This window comes from Primulina tabacum, chromosome 1 (genome assembly GCF_025594145.1).
Source record: "Primulina tabacum isolate GXHZ01 chromosome 1, ASM2559414v2, whole genome shotgun sequence".
Classification (NCBI taxonomy): domain Eukaryota; kingdom Viridiplantae; phylum Streptophyta; class Magnoliopsida; order Lamiales; family Gesneriaceae; genus Primulina; species Primulina tabacum.
Window position 1 is genome coordinate 19,875,045 of NC_134550.1, and position 15,501 is coordinate 19,890,545.

The 15,501-nt window shown below is 45.3% G+C and overlaps 1 protein-coding gene across 1 annotated transcript; it reads left to right on the plus strand.

Moving 5' to 3' along the window:
* The first annotated feature begins 14,766 nt into the window (after positions 1–14,766).
* LOC142506144 (uncharacterized) lies at positions 14,767–15,192 on the plus strand. The gene has a single exon (XM_075619305.1). It carries the CDS (start codon positions 14,767–14,769, stop codon positions 15,190–15,192), a length of 426 nt encoding a protein of 141 aa, XP_075475420.1.
* The last annotated feature ends 309 nt before the right edge of the window (positions 15,193–15,501 follow it).

The window sequence follows — 15,501 nt, forward strand, 5'->3', positions numbered from 1 at the left end:
TTCAAAGTATCGAAGCTCTTTTGACACTCCTCGCTCCACACAAACTTCACATTTTTCTTGGTCAGTGCTGTGAGTGGAACTGCAATGGATGAGAATCCCTGAATGAACTTCCTGTAATATCCTGCTAGCCAAAGAAAACTGCGGATCTCGGCTGCATTCTGAGGCACAACCCAATCTCTGACTGCAGCGACTTTCGCCGGGTCTACCTCAATGCCACTGCTAGAAACAATGTGGCCCAAGAACGCCACTTTCTCTAACCAGAATTCGCACTTACTGAACTTTGCGAATAATTTGTGCTTCTGCAATGTCTGCAACACTGTGGTCAGATGCCTGCTGTGCTCCTCCCGACTCTTGGAGTAGACGAGAATGTCATCTATGAACACTATCACAAACTGGTCGAGGTATGGTTGAAATACGCGATTCATGAGATCCATGAAGATCGCTGGCGCATTCGTCAGTCCGAACGGCATCACAAGGAACTCGTAGTGGCCATAACGAGTCCTGAAAACAGTCTTGGAAACATCAGCATCTCTCACCCTCAACTGGTGATAACCAGAGCGCAGATCAATCTTGGAGAAAATCGAAGCTCCCTGCAACTGGTCAAACAGATCCTCAATCCTCGGAAGTGGGTATTTATTCTTCATTGTAACCCTGTTCAACTCCCGATAGTCAATGCAAAGCCTCATCGAGCCATCCTTCTTCTTCACAAATAAGACCGGCGCGCCCCATGGAGAAAAGCTCGGGCGAATGAACTCCTTGTCGAGAAGTTCCTGAATCTGCTTCTGAAGCTCTGCCATCTCTGTCGGCGCTAGTCGGTACGGCGCTTTGGATATCGGAGCCGTACCTGGCATAAGCTCAATGGAAAACTCCACCTCTCTCTCGGGTGGCATACCAGAGACGTCTTCGGGAAAAACGTCTAAGAAATCTCTGACAATCGGAACATCTGAGGCTGACTGGCTCGGTTCCTCGCGGACAGATAAAAAGGTCGCTTGAAACGCCCGACACCCTCTATGCATGAGTTTCCTAGCCTGAACATACGGAATAATGCGCGGTAAAGGAAAGTACCTGTCCGGCTCAAATAAGAACTGCTCCATTCCAGGCTGTCGGACAAGAACAGATCTCCGCTGGAAGTCTATCAACACTCTGTTCCTCAATAGCCAGTCCATCCCTAGGATGATGTCGAATTCTGGCATCGGTAGCACGATCAGACCCGCATAAACAAGATTACCGTGCAGCTCAAGGTCTATATCTCGTATAACATTGGTGGCTGCCATCTCCTCGCCTGACGGCAACACTATTGAAAAGGCTGTATCTAGCCCAATGGTCTGGATCTTGAGAAAGTTTGCAATGACCTCCGAAATAAACGAGTGAGTGGCCCCTGAATCTATCAAGGCCTTGGTAGCGGAACCAGATATAAAAATTCTCCCTGTCAACAACATAGTCTCCGGGTTGGTTTCCGTGGCATGGAGAGCAAAAACTCTGCCTTGGGTAGGCAGATTCCTCTGAGGACATTGCAGCAACATGTGGTCTGGACTGCCACACTTAAAACACTTTTCTGAGCCAGCCATACATGCTCCAGGATGGCGACGTGAGCACCTGGGACAGACTGGGTGCTCCTGAGTCCTCGGGGCAGGGCGTCCCTGCTGCTGCTGCTGGCCTCGGTTCCTGGGCGGTCCATGAAAGGGCCTCTTATTCTGCTGCTGATGCTGATGAGGAGAAGGGCGGTGCGGTGCCTGGACTGGGCGCTTGCCCTGGCGATCCCTCTCGATATCCCGCAGATCCTGCTCTGCGGCTAAGGCCTTGGAGACGGCAATCTCAAAAGTAGCAGGGTCAGATACCCTAACATCCCGGCGCAAGATCGGCCGTAAACCCACCAGGAAGTGCATCAGCTTGGCTCTGGCATCATTCGCGATGAGGGGCAAAAAGTGACAGCCCCTCTCGAACTTACGGATAAACTCCGTAACCGTCATATCCCCCTGTCTCAGACTCATGAACTCGGTGGTCAGCCTGGTGCGAACCTCCTGAGAAAAATACTTGGAGTAGAAACTTCCGTAAACGGGTCCATGAAAGTGTAGCCAAGGTCAGGGCTACTGACGCTCCTTCCCACCATAAGCGGGCGTCTCCAGTGAACGGGTAGGTGGCACATCGGACTCGGTCTGCGTCTCCCAGCTCCATAAACTCAAAGATGACCTCGAGGGATTTGATCCATCCCTCGGCAACCATGCGGTCAGATGTCCCAGAGAATTCCTTCGGGCGCATCTTCATGAATCGCTCATAAACAGCCTCGGGCCCTGTCGGCCTGGCTGCGGCTGCGGCTGCGGCTACGGCTGCGGCATTGTTCCCCGCAAACTGTGCAAAGAACTGTGCCATCCCAGCTAACATCTGGGCACTCATGTCCGGTGGGGGCGGTGGAGGAGGTGGTAAGTCTCCCTCCGGTCTACGCTCCTCCCTGTCCTCTCGGCGAGGCTCCTCCTCTCTGTTGCGCTCTAAAATGCGTCTAGGGGGCATACTGTTCCAACATAACCCATACGTAACTAACATGCATAATTCCATAATTTATTTTAAATGAACACCGAAATACTGAAAATCTGGAAGCATGCTGACAAAATAATTCGTGCTTTAACTGAAATGCTGAACAAAATGCTGAACTGAAAAACTTACAGACCGAAGACGTGGCTTCGTGAGCTTCTCGCGGTCAGTAGTAGTGAAACCCTATACAGAACCTGGCTCTGATACCACTTGTAACGTCCCAGATTCGACGCCTGTCCTCACTGTATCAAGACAAGTCTTTCCAGCGTGCTCATGTCCTCACTCACACGCACCCTGGGAAACTTCCCAGGTGGTCTCGGAATCCCTCTCATTCCCGTGTGAGTTCGGTTCATTCATGTTCCCTTCACCTAGAAGCCTGCCAGGAGCCGCTCATTGTCCGTGCAATTGATGGCACCGGCGGTCACCCCCCGCCCTCTTCGGCCCCGGGCCTCACATGCCCACCAGCTTCCGCTTGGTTCGTCCCCGAACCACACCGTACTAAGAGAGGTCGGCTCTGATACCAACTGCAAAGGCCCTAGAACTTCTTGCTTGAAAATTTGCGGAAAATTAAAAATTTTCTTTTTAAAAGAACTTAAATGGCCTCATTCATAAAATCGACTGATGAATCAAGTTCAATGTTTAAAATATCGCAGCGGAAGAAAATAAAGTTTACCAAAAATCACAATTTAAAAATATCCAACGACTGATAAAATGTTTGCGAAATAGAATAACAACTATTGCACTGAGGTCCTCGGGTGCCACTACTGCCGACCCAAGCTGGCTCACTGGTCTCCGCCCTCGGCCTTGGCCTCATCAGTACTTACAACAATCAAGTCTAGTGAGCCTAAAGACTCACCATGCATATATCGCAGGCAACGAGTAAAAATCTGAATTAAAATATGCATGAGTTAACATATCCTGTCCTGAGGCATGCTGAAAATAATCTGTACTGAGCAATTATAATACGTGCATAACTGAACTGATAATCACAGTAAAAATGTTTGCTCCTTGGAGCCTGTACTGAAATAACTGGTAAAATTTTCTGTTGAGATTATGTTTTACGCCTGTGGCCCCTGCACTAAGCTGAACTGATCGGTAACTGGCTACCGGGGAGGCTGAAACTGAACTGAGCTGGCCGGTCACTGGCGACCGGGTGGTACCATACTGAACTGATCGGTCACTGGCGACCGTATAAAATAACACTCCCACCTAGTGAATGAACCACAAGCCATATCGCATAAATCTCAAAAATAATCATTTTCTGTATTCATGCACGTAATATAATTAACTGACGTAATGAAAAATCCTGTAATTTTACCAACTGGATTGGATTGGATCATTCCCAGACTCGCTGCAACCTAACTGTGCTATGAAAAATATGCAATAGCTTAAACATGACCAACTACGCAATTTACGTTCAAAAGATGCGACTATGATGCCTAATGACTTCGCATTTAATCATGACTCCGAGCCAACCTGAAACGACACCGAACCGACGTATAGTCATGATTAAAAAACGCTGAAAAATCATAAAATAATGCTCCTAAAATGATAGGGTCGAAATCTAAGTGGAATGGAGGCCAAAACACGAAACGCTCTTTCGAGAGTCAATTTGGCACATCGCACCGTAAATTCTCGTACAACCTCAAAAATGATCCAAATGATGAACGGTCAAAAACATGACCTTCCTAACTCAATGAGGCACTGTCCAGTCCAAGTCCATGGGCTAAAAGCCAACCAAGAACTCGAACGAGCCACCGAACCGACACATCAACTTGCTGTAATTTTCCAGCAACTGTACAATCGTGTAACTTGTGTTGTTTTCGAGACTACCAGCCATTGGGGCGTGAACCACCGACCAGAGACTCTTACCAACATCCCAAGGAGTGATTTGAACCATGGCTAAGGTCCCTAGGCCAGCCACAATCCGCGTCACACCAAAACTCAACCGAAACTCCAACCGAGAACCAACGTGCATGCGTGTGTAGTTTTTTGCTTAGATCGATGTCTTGCGTCGTTCCAGTGGCCATTTGATTGACCATGTCCCAATCTAGACATCTAGGAGCATGATATGAACCATGGCTAAGGGCCATAGGCCAACCAAGATCCATACCAAGCAACAAAATAAACGAAACCATATGCTGAAAAATGGAAGGGGCCGAAGGGATATAGGGGTTGTTCTTGTTGATTATTTAAAAACCGATGAGCCATGGACCAAGCCACCAAAAGCGCGACTTAGTCATGTCTTAGACATGCTAGGTAAGAGATCTAACCATGGCTATAGGCCCCTAGGGCATCCAAGATTAGATCCTTCCTCCTTGACAACCAAACTGAATTTTCGAACTCAAAAAGGGACAAAAATGGTGTTGCTATCATTTCTTGCTTTCCAGCGAGCATGGGCTGAAACCGATGGACAAATGTGGTCCTAATGCATCCTATTACATGTACATAAGTCGCCTTGGGAGCCTGGAGTCGACCCAATCACCTGAAACTCACAAACCAAGAAAAACGTGAAGCTTGCCAAGGAATATCAAAAATTCTGCATGTGTTGTTTCAAAATGTTTTGACATGTATCTCGGTTTCTGCTTGAATAAACATGATCATGTACTGAAAAATAAATAATAATATGACTTGATTGAGGTTTGAAAGAATCTAGACATGCCTGGTTATAGTTTGAAATGAAAATGAAAAGAAGAGACGAGACGGCGCGGAGGAGACGGAGTGGCTTTCTTTTCTACCTTACCTTGCTCTCGATTTTTCTTTCTTTCCTTCTAGCTAAGACTCACGATTTTTTTCACACAAATGGGGTTCTGAATGGTGCTGAATTCGGTGGTGAGGGAGGGAGAAAATGGTTGGGGAGTGAGATAAGATGGGTGCAAAATATAAGGAAGAATCAAGACCAAGTCCACTCTCCTTTTGAAATTTGAATTATTGTTTGATATCAAGTCTACTTGGGGATGAGGTGGCCGAATTTATGCATGGTAGTCTAGGTTAGAATGAGGTTAATTAATAATTTAATGGTGCTCCCAAACAAAAAGAATTATCCTCCTAATTAAATACCAAGAAGGGGTCAAAGGTGATGAGTTGGCAAATGAATCTTCTAGCAACTAAGGGTGGCCGAAAATGCATAATAAAATAAAGGGGAAATGTTGTTTATTTACTAAATTAATAACTCTTAAAAGCCTCACTAATCCCTTAAATAATTTAGTGAATAAAACCATTAATTATGCAACTTAAATGAGCTTATTTCTTAATCACCTCAAGCAACTTAAATTAATTCCTCAAACCTCCTTTTTAACTTAAATGAACTTACTTGCTAGCTAAATTAACTTCTGGAAGTATTTCTCGAATCTTAAATTCTATCTCAAAACTCCAACTCCAGTCCGGCCTCACTGAAATAACTGAAATGCTAAAAATCAAACTACTGAACTGAAATAATAAAATAATTAACTTCAAAGAAAAGCATTTAAAATAATCATGCAATGAAGTCAATTAAATTTAAAAATCTAGAATTATGCATGGCTTATACGTAAACTGATTTACGGGTTCTACAATCCTTCCCCCCTTAAAAGAAATTTTGTCCTCGAAATTAAAACTCATCGAATAACTCGGGGTATCGATCTTTCATCTCCGGCTCAGACTCCCACGTAGCTTCCTCCTCTGAATGGTTGAGCCATTTGACTTTGACTCGCTTAACCAACTTGTTTCGAAGTTTCTTCTCCTGCCGGTCTAGGATCTGCACCGGTCTCTCCTCATAAGATAAGTTCGGAGTAAGCTGCAACGGCTCAAAGTTCAGCACATGCGAAGGGTTCGCCATGTACTTTCTCAGCATGGAGACGTGAAAGACATTGTGTACTCCGGCCAGATTCGGCGAAAGAGCCACACGATAAGCTAGCGTCCCAACTCTGTCAAGGATCTCAAACGGTCCAATGAATCTCGGACTGAGCTTCCCTTTCTTCCCAAAACTCATGACACCCTTCATAGGTGCCACTTTCACGAAGACATGATCGCCCACTGCAAACTCTAAGTCTCTCCTCCGCTGATCGGCATAACTCTTCTGTCGGCTCTGAGCAGTCCTCATCCTATCACGGATCTTGACTACTACATATGCTGCCTGCTGAACAATCTCTGGACCCAACTCTGCTCTCTCTCCTACTTCATCCCAATGAATAGGAGATCTGCACTTGCGGCCATACAACGCTTCATACGGAGCCATACCAATAGAAGACTGGAAGCTGTTGTTATAGGTGAACTCAACCAATGGTAAGTTTGACTCCCAACTCCTTGAGAAATCAATGATGCAAGCGCGCAGAAGATCCTCCAAAATCTGAATAACTCGCTCCGACTGTGAATCTGTCTGGGGATGGAAAGCTGTGCTAAACAGCAACTTCGTACTCAAAGTCGAATGCAAACTCTTTTAAAATGAGGAAGTGAATCTGGGATCTCTGTCAGATACGATCGAAACTGGAATACCATGGAGTCGGACTATCTCTCGGATATACAGCTCTGCATACTGAATCATGGTGAAAGTCGTCTTAATAGGCAAGAAGTGCGCTGATTTGGTAAGACGATCTACAATCACCCAAATGGCATTCGATCCTCTGGCTGACTTCGGCAAACCGGTCACAAAATCCATGGTAATGTTCTCCCACTTCCACTCGGGAATAGGAAGAGGCTTGAGCAAACCTGCTGGTCTCTGATGCTCGGCCTTCACTAACTGACAGGTCAGACACTCGGACACAAACCGTCTGATGTCCTTCTTCATCCCTGGCCACCAATACAATAGCTGCAGATCTTTGTACATCTTCGTACTCCCAGGGTGAATGGAGTACGGGGATGTATGGGCCTCCGATAAGATGTCTGCTCGGATAGAATCACTGCTAGGAACCCATATCCTATCTCGGTATCTCACAATACCGTCGCTGACTGAATACAAAACACTGCCATTGGCTTCATCTCTCTTCTTCCACTGTGCTAACTGCTCATCTGCAGCCTGAGCACTGCGAATACGGTCCAAAAGGGAAGACTGAATGGTCAAGGTAGATAGACAAGGAACTCTACCTCGAGGGTAAGTCTCAAGATCAAACCCCTGCATCTCGATCTAAAGATGTTTCTGAATCGTCAAATGAGCCATCACTGCGACTTTCCTGCTCAAAGCATCCGCAAATACATTAGCTTTACTCGGGTGGTAGCTAATGTCACAATCATAGTCTTTCACAAGCTCCAACCAACGCCTCTGACGCATGTTCAGCTCCTTCTGCGTAAAGAAATACTTGAGGCTCTTATGGTCGGTAAAGATCTGGCATTTCTCTCCATACAGATAGTGCCTCCAAATCTTCAAAGCAAAAACTACGGCCGCTAACTCTAGATCATGGGTTGGGTAATTCTTCTCATGGATCTTCAGCTGTCGAGAAGCATAGGCTATCACTCTCCCATGCTGCATCAGAACTGCACCTAAACCAAGCTTCGAAGCATCGGTATACAGAACAAACTCACCAGATCCTGACGGTACAGCCAAAACGGGTGCTGAGATAAGAGCTTGCTTCAAAGTATCGAAGCTCTTCTGACACTCCTCGCTCCACACAAACTTCACATTTTTCTTGGTCAGTGCTGTGAGTGGAACGGCAATGGATGAGAATCCCTGAATGAACTTCCTGTAATATCCTGCTAGCCCAAGAAAACTGCGGATCTCGGATGCATTCTGAGGCACAACCCAATCTCTGACTGCAGCGACTTTCGCCGGGTCTACCTCAATGCCACTGCTAGAAACAATGTTGCCCAAGAACGCCACCTTCTCTATCCAGAATTCGCACTTACTGAACTTTGCGAATAATTTGTGCTTCTGCAATGTCTGCAACACTGTGGTTAGATGCCTGTTGTGCTCCTCCCGACTCTTGGAGTAGACGAGAATGTCATCTATGAACACTATCACAAACTGGTCGAGGTATGGCTGAAATACGCGATTCATGAGATCCATGAAGATCGCTGGCGCATTCGTCAGTCCAAACGGCATCACAAGGAACTCGTAGTGGCCATAACGAGACCTGAAAGCAGTCTTGGAAACATCAGCATCTCTCACCCTTAACTGGTGATAACCAGAGCGCAGATCAATCTTGGAGAAAATCGAAGCTCCCTGCAACTGGTCAAACAGATCCTCAATCCTCGGAAGTGGGTATTTATTCTTCACTGTAACCCTGTTCAACTCCCGATAGTCAATGCAAAGCCTCATCGAGCCATCCTTCTTCTTCACAAATAAGACCGGCGCGCCCCATGGAGAAAAGCTCGGGCGAATGAACTCCTTGTCGAGAAGTTCCTGAATCTGCTTCTGAAGCTCTGCCATCTCTGTCGGTGCTAGTCGGTACGGCGCTTTGGATATCGGAGCCGTACCTGGCATAAGCTCAATGGAAAACTCCACCTCTCTCTCGGGTGGCATACCAGAGACGTCTTCGGGAAAAACGTCTAAGAAATCTCTGACAATCGGAACATCTGAGGCTGACTGGCTGGGTTCCTCGCGGACGGATAAAAAGGTCGCTAGAAATGCCCGACACCCTCTATGCATGAGTTTCCTAGCATGAACATACGGAATAATGCGCGGTAAAGGAAAGTACCTGTCCGGCTCAAATAAAAACTGCACCATTCCAGGCGGTCGGACAAGAACAGATCTCCGCTGGAAGTCTATCAACACTCTGTTCCTCAATAGCCAATCCATCCCTAGGATGATGTCAAATTCTTGCATCGGTAGCACGATCAGATCCGCATAAACAAGATTACCGTGCAGCTCAAGGTCTATATCTCGTATAACATTGGTGGCTGCCATCTCCTCGCCTGACGGCAACACTATTGAAAAGGCTATATCAAGCCCAATGGTCTGGATCTTGAGAAAGTTTGCAAAGACCTCCGAAATAAACGAGAGAGTGGCCCCTGAATCTATCAAGGCCTTGGTAGCGGAACCAGATATAAAAATTCTCCCTGTCAACAACATAGTCTCCGGGTTGGTTTTCGCGGCATGGAGAGCAAAAACTCTTCCTTGGGTAGGCAGATTCCTCTGAGGACATTGCAGCAACATGTGGTCTGGACTGCCACACTTAAAACACTTTCCTGAGCCAGCCATACATGCTCCAGGATGGCGACGTGAGCACCTGGGACAGACTGGGTGCTCCTGAGTCCTCGGGGCTGGGCGTCCCCGCTGCTGCTGCTGGCCTCGGTTCCTGGGCAGTCCATGAAAAGGCCTCTTATTCTGCTGCTGATGCTGATGAGGAGGAGGGCGGTGCGGTGCCTGGACTGGGCGCTTGCCCTGGCGATCCCTCTCGATATCCCGCAGATCCTGCTCTGCGGCTAAGGCCTTGGAGACGGCAATCTCATAAGTAGCAGGGTCAGATACCCTAACATCCCGGCGCAAGATCGGCCGTAAACCCACCAGGAAGTGCATCAGCTTGGCTCTGGCATCATTCGCAATCAGGGGCACAAAGTGACAGCCCCTCTCGAACTTACGGATAAACTCCGTAACCGTCATATCCCCCTGTCTCAGACTCATGAACTCGGTGGTCAGCCTGGTGCGAACCTCCTCAGAAAAATACTTGGAGTAGAAAACTTCCGTAAAGCGGGTCCATGAAAGTGTAGCCAAGGTCAGGGCTACTGACGCTCCTTCCCACCATAAGCGGGCGTCTCCAGTGAACTGGTAGGTGGCACATCGGACTCGGTCTGCGTCTCCCAGCTCCATAAACTCAAAGATGACCTCGAGGGATTTGATCCATCCCTCGGCAACCATGGGGTCAGATGTCCCAGAGAATTCCTTCGGGCGCATCTTCATGAATCGCTCATAAACAGCCTCGAGCCCTTTCGGCCTGGCTGCGGCTGCGGCTACGGCTGCGGCATTGTTCCCCGCAAACTGTGCGAAGAACTGTGCCATCCCAGCTAACATCTGGGCACTCATGTCCGGTGGGGGCGGTGGAGGAGGTGGTAAGTCTCCCTCCGGTCTACGCTCCTCCCTGTCCTCTCGGCGAGGCTCCTCCTCTCTATTGCGCTATAAAATGCGTCTAGGGGCATACTGTTCCAACATAACCCATACGTAACTAACATGCATAATTTCATAATTTATTTTAAATGAACACTGAAATACTGAAAATCTGGAAGCATGCTGACAAAATAATTCATGCTTTAACTTAAATGCTGAACAAAATGCTGAACTGAAAAACTTACAGACCGAAGACGTGGCTTCGTGTGCTTCTCGCGGTCAGTAGTAGTGAAACCCTATACAGAACCTGGCTCTGATACCACTTGTAACGTCCCAGATTCGACGACTGTCCTCACTGTATCAAGACAATTCTTTCCAGCGTGCTTATGTCCTCACTCACACGCACCCTGGGAAACTTCACAGGAGGTCACCCATCCCAAAATTGCCCCAAGTCAAGCACGCTTAACTTTGGAGTTCTTATGTGATGAGCTACCGAAAAGAAGATGCACCTTCGTGATATGAGTAGTACAAATCAAATCTTTTAAGCCCTCTTCAACTGTACAGTCCATTACATTGAACAGTCTCGGAATCCCTCTCATTCCCGTGTGAGTTCGGTTCATTCATGTTCCCTTCACCTAGAAGCCTGCCAGGAGCCGCTCATTGTCCGTGCAACTGATGGCACCGGCGGTCACCCCCCGCCCTCTTCGGCCCCGGGACTCACATGCCCACCAGCTTCCGCTTGGTTCGTCCCCGAACCACACCGTACTAAAAGAGGTCGGCTATGATACCAACTGCAAAGGCCCTAGAACTTCTTGCTTGAAAATTTGCGGAAAATTAAAAAATTTTCTTTTTAAAAGAACTTAAATGGCCTCATTCATAAAATCGACTGATGAATCAAGTTCAATTTTTAAAATATCGCAGCGGAAGAAAATAAAGTTTACCAAAAATTACAATTTAAAAATATCCAACGACTGATAAAATGTTTGCGGAATTAAGCTGAACTGATCGGTAACTGGCAACCGGGGAGGCTGAAACTGAACTGAGCTGGCCGGTCACTGGCGACCGGGTGGTACCATACTGAACTGATCGGTCACTGACGACCGTATAAAATAACACTCCCACATAGTGAATGAACCACAAGCCATATCGCATATTTCTCAAAAATAATCATTTTCTATTTTCATGCACGTAATATAATTAACAGACGTAATGAAAAATCCTGTAATTTTACCAATTGGATTGGATTGGATCGTCCCCAGGCTCGCTGCAACCTAACTGTGCTATGAAAAATATGCAATAGCTTAAACATGACCAACTACGCAATTTACGTTCAAAATATGCGACTATGATGCCTAATGACTTCGCATTTAATCATGACTCCGAGCGAACCTGAAACGACACCAAACCGACGTATAGTCATGATTAAAATACGCTGAAAAATCATAAAATAATGCTCCTAAAATGATAGGCTCGAAATCTAGGTGGAATGGAGGCCAAAACACGAAACGCTCTTTCGAGAGTCAATTTGGCACATCGCACCGTAAATTCTCGTACGACCTCAAAAATGATCTAAATGACAAACGGTCAAAAACATGACCTTCCTAACTCAATGACGCACTGTCCAGTCCAAAGCCATGGGCTAAAAGCCAACCAAAAACTCGAACGAGCCACCGAACCGACACAGCAACTTGCTGTAATTTTCCAGCAACTGTACAATCGTGTAACTTGTGTTGTTTTCGAGACTACCAGCCATTGGGGCGTGAACCACCGACCAGAGACTCTTACCAACATCCCAAGGAGTGATTTGAACCATGGCTAAGGGCCCTAGGCCAGCCACAATCCGCGTCACACCAAAACTCAACCGAAACTCCAACCAAGAACCAACGTGCATGCGTGTGTAGTGTTTTGCTTAGATCGATGTCTTGCGTCGTTCCAGTAGCCATTTGATTGACTATGTCCCAATCTAGACATCTAGGAGCATGATATGAACCATGGCTAAGGGCCATAGGCCAACCAAGATCCATACCAAGCAACAAAATAAACGAAACCATATGCTGAAAAATGGAAGGGGCCGAAGGGATATAGGGGTTGTTCTTGTTGATTATTTAAAAACCGATGAGCCATGGACCAAGCCACCAGAAGGGCGACTTAGTCATGTCTTAGACATGCTAGGGAAGTGATCTAACCATGGCTATAGGCCCCTAGGGCAGCCAAGATCAGATCCTTCCTCCTTGACAACCAAACTGAATTTTCGAACTCAAAAAGGGACACAAATGGTGTTGCTGTCATTTCTTGCTTTCCAACGAGCATGGGCTGAAACCGATGGACAAATGTGGTCATAATGCATCCTATTACATGTACATAAGTCGCCTTGGGAGCCTGGAGTCGACCCAATCACCTGAAACTCACAAACCAAGAAAAAGGTGAAGCTTGCCAAGGAATATCAAAAATTCTGCATGTGTTGTTTCAAAATGTTTTGACATGTATCTCGGTTTTTGCTTGAATAAACATGATCATGTACTGAAAAATAAATAATAATATGACTTGATTGAGGTTTGAAAGAATCTAGACATGCCTGGTTATCGTTTGAAATGAAAACGAAAAGAAGAGACGAGACGGCGCGGAGGAGACGGAGTGGCTTCCTTTTCTACCTTACCTTGCTCTCGATTTTTCTTTCTTTCCCTCTAGCTAAGACTCACGATTTTTTTCACACAAATGGGGCTCTGAATGGTTCTGATTCGTGTGGGAGGGAGGGAGAAAATGGTTTGGGGAGTGAGATTAGATGGGTGCAAAATATAAGGAAGAATCAAGACCAAGTCCTCTCTCCTTTTGAAATTTGAATTATTGTTTGATATCAAGTCTACTTGGGGATGAGGTGGCCGAATTTATGCATGGTAGTCTAGGTTAGAATGAGGTTAATTAATAATTTAATGGTGCTCCAAACAAAAAGAATTATCCTCCTAATTAAATACCAAGAAGTGTCAAAGGTGATGAGTTGGGCAAATGAATTTTCTAGCAACTAGGGTGGCCGAAAATGCATAATAAATAAAGGGGAAATGTTGTTATTTACTAAATTAATAACTCTTAAAAGCCGCACTAATCCCTTAAATAATTTAGTGAATAAAACCATTAATTATGCAACTTAAATGAGCTTATTTCTTAATCACCTCAAGCAACTTAAATTAATTCCTCAAACTCCTTTAACTTAAATGACCTTACTTGCTAGCTAAATTAACTTCTGGAAGTATTTCTCGAATCTTAAATTCTATCTCAAAACTCCAACTCCAGTCCGCCCTCACTGAAATAACTGAAATGCTAAAAATCAAACTACTGAACTGAAATAATAAAATAATTAACTTCAAAGAAATGCATTTAAAATAATCATGCAATGAAGTCAATTAAATTTAAAAATCTAGAATTATGCATGGCTTATACGTAAACTAATTTACGGGTTCTACACCTTGAGAGCTCATTATTGGTGGGAAGGTATGAAGAAAGATATTTCTCATTTTGTGGCTAAATGTTTAACATGTCAACAAGTTAAAGCCGAGAGAATGAGACCTGGTGGAATGTTACATAGTCTTGAAGTGCCACAGTGGAACTGGGAGCACATTGCTATGGATTTTGTGACTCATTTGCCTCGTTCTAATCGTGGTTGTGATGCGATTTGGGTGATTGTTGATAGATTGTCTAAATCAGCTCATTTTATCCCGTAGGATCGTACTTGCACTTATATGAAAATGGCGAAACTGTACATTGATCATATAGTGAGATTGCATGGTGTGCCAGTAACCATAGTATCTGATCGTGATCCAAGGTTTTCTTCGAAGTTTTGGGGAAGTTTGCAATCAGCTTTGGGTTCAAAGTTGGCTATGAGCACTGCCTATCACCCGCAGACAGATGGTCAGTCAGAAAGAACCATCCAGACTCTAGAGGATATGTTACGAGCAGTAGTGATGGATTTCAAAGGTGGTTGGCAAGAATCATTGTCTTTGGTTGAATTCTCTTACAATAATAGTTTTCAGGCAACAATCGGTATGGCACCATTTGAAGCTTTGTATGGAAGAAAGTGCAGATCGCCGATATGTTGGGAAGATGTAGGAGAAAGACAGATGTCAAAACCAGAATTTATTCAAGAAATGAAAGATAAAGTTGAATTGATCTGGAAAAGGATGAAAGCTGCCCAGGATCGTCAAGCCAGTTATTCTAATAAAAGGCGTAGACCTTTAGAGTTCCAAGTGGGCGATTATGTTTTCTTGAAAGTATCCCCATTTCGGGGTACCATGAGATTTGGACATAAAGGGAAGTTAGCTCCGCGTTATATTAGTCCGTATATGATTGTTGAGAGGATTGGCACATTGGCTTATCGTTTGGATTTGCCGCGGAGTTTGTCTTTGATACATAATGTGTTTCATGTATCTATGTTGCGGAAGTATGAGCCAGATCCGTCTCATATCTTGAATGTCGAAGATGTGGAGTTGGACATTTCCCTTAGCTATGTTGAACATCCAGTGCAAATTTTGGACCGCAAGGAAAGACAACTCAGGAGCAAGACGATTCCATTGGTTTTGGTACAGTGGAGTAGACATGGAAGAGAAGAATCTACATGGGAATTAGAGGTAAAGATGCGACAAGAATGGCCTCATTTGTTTGAGAATGTAATGAATTACGCGATGTATTCTGAATTTCCTATGTATTATCAGATGTAATGTTGTGGATATCAGTGTTGTGTTTGTTAGATTTCGAGGACGAAATCTTTTATTAGTAGGGGAGAATGTGAGTCCCAATAATAATAAGTAAGCCCAGCCCATTTCCCTTTTATTTAATAAAAACCCAAACCCATTTGATACAAGATCAGATCGCTCATTTCCAGAAAAGTTCTTCCTCAGCCTTGCCCATCGTTCTCTCCGTCTTTCTGCTTCAATTGTGCAGCGTCTCAGCGGCCAGAAATTTTGTGCAGTAGGTTATCATTTTTCATCCTCCATTCTATTAGCTTCTTTCTTGCCTTGTATCGGAAG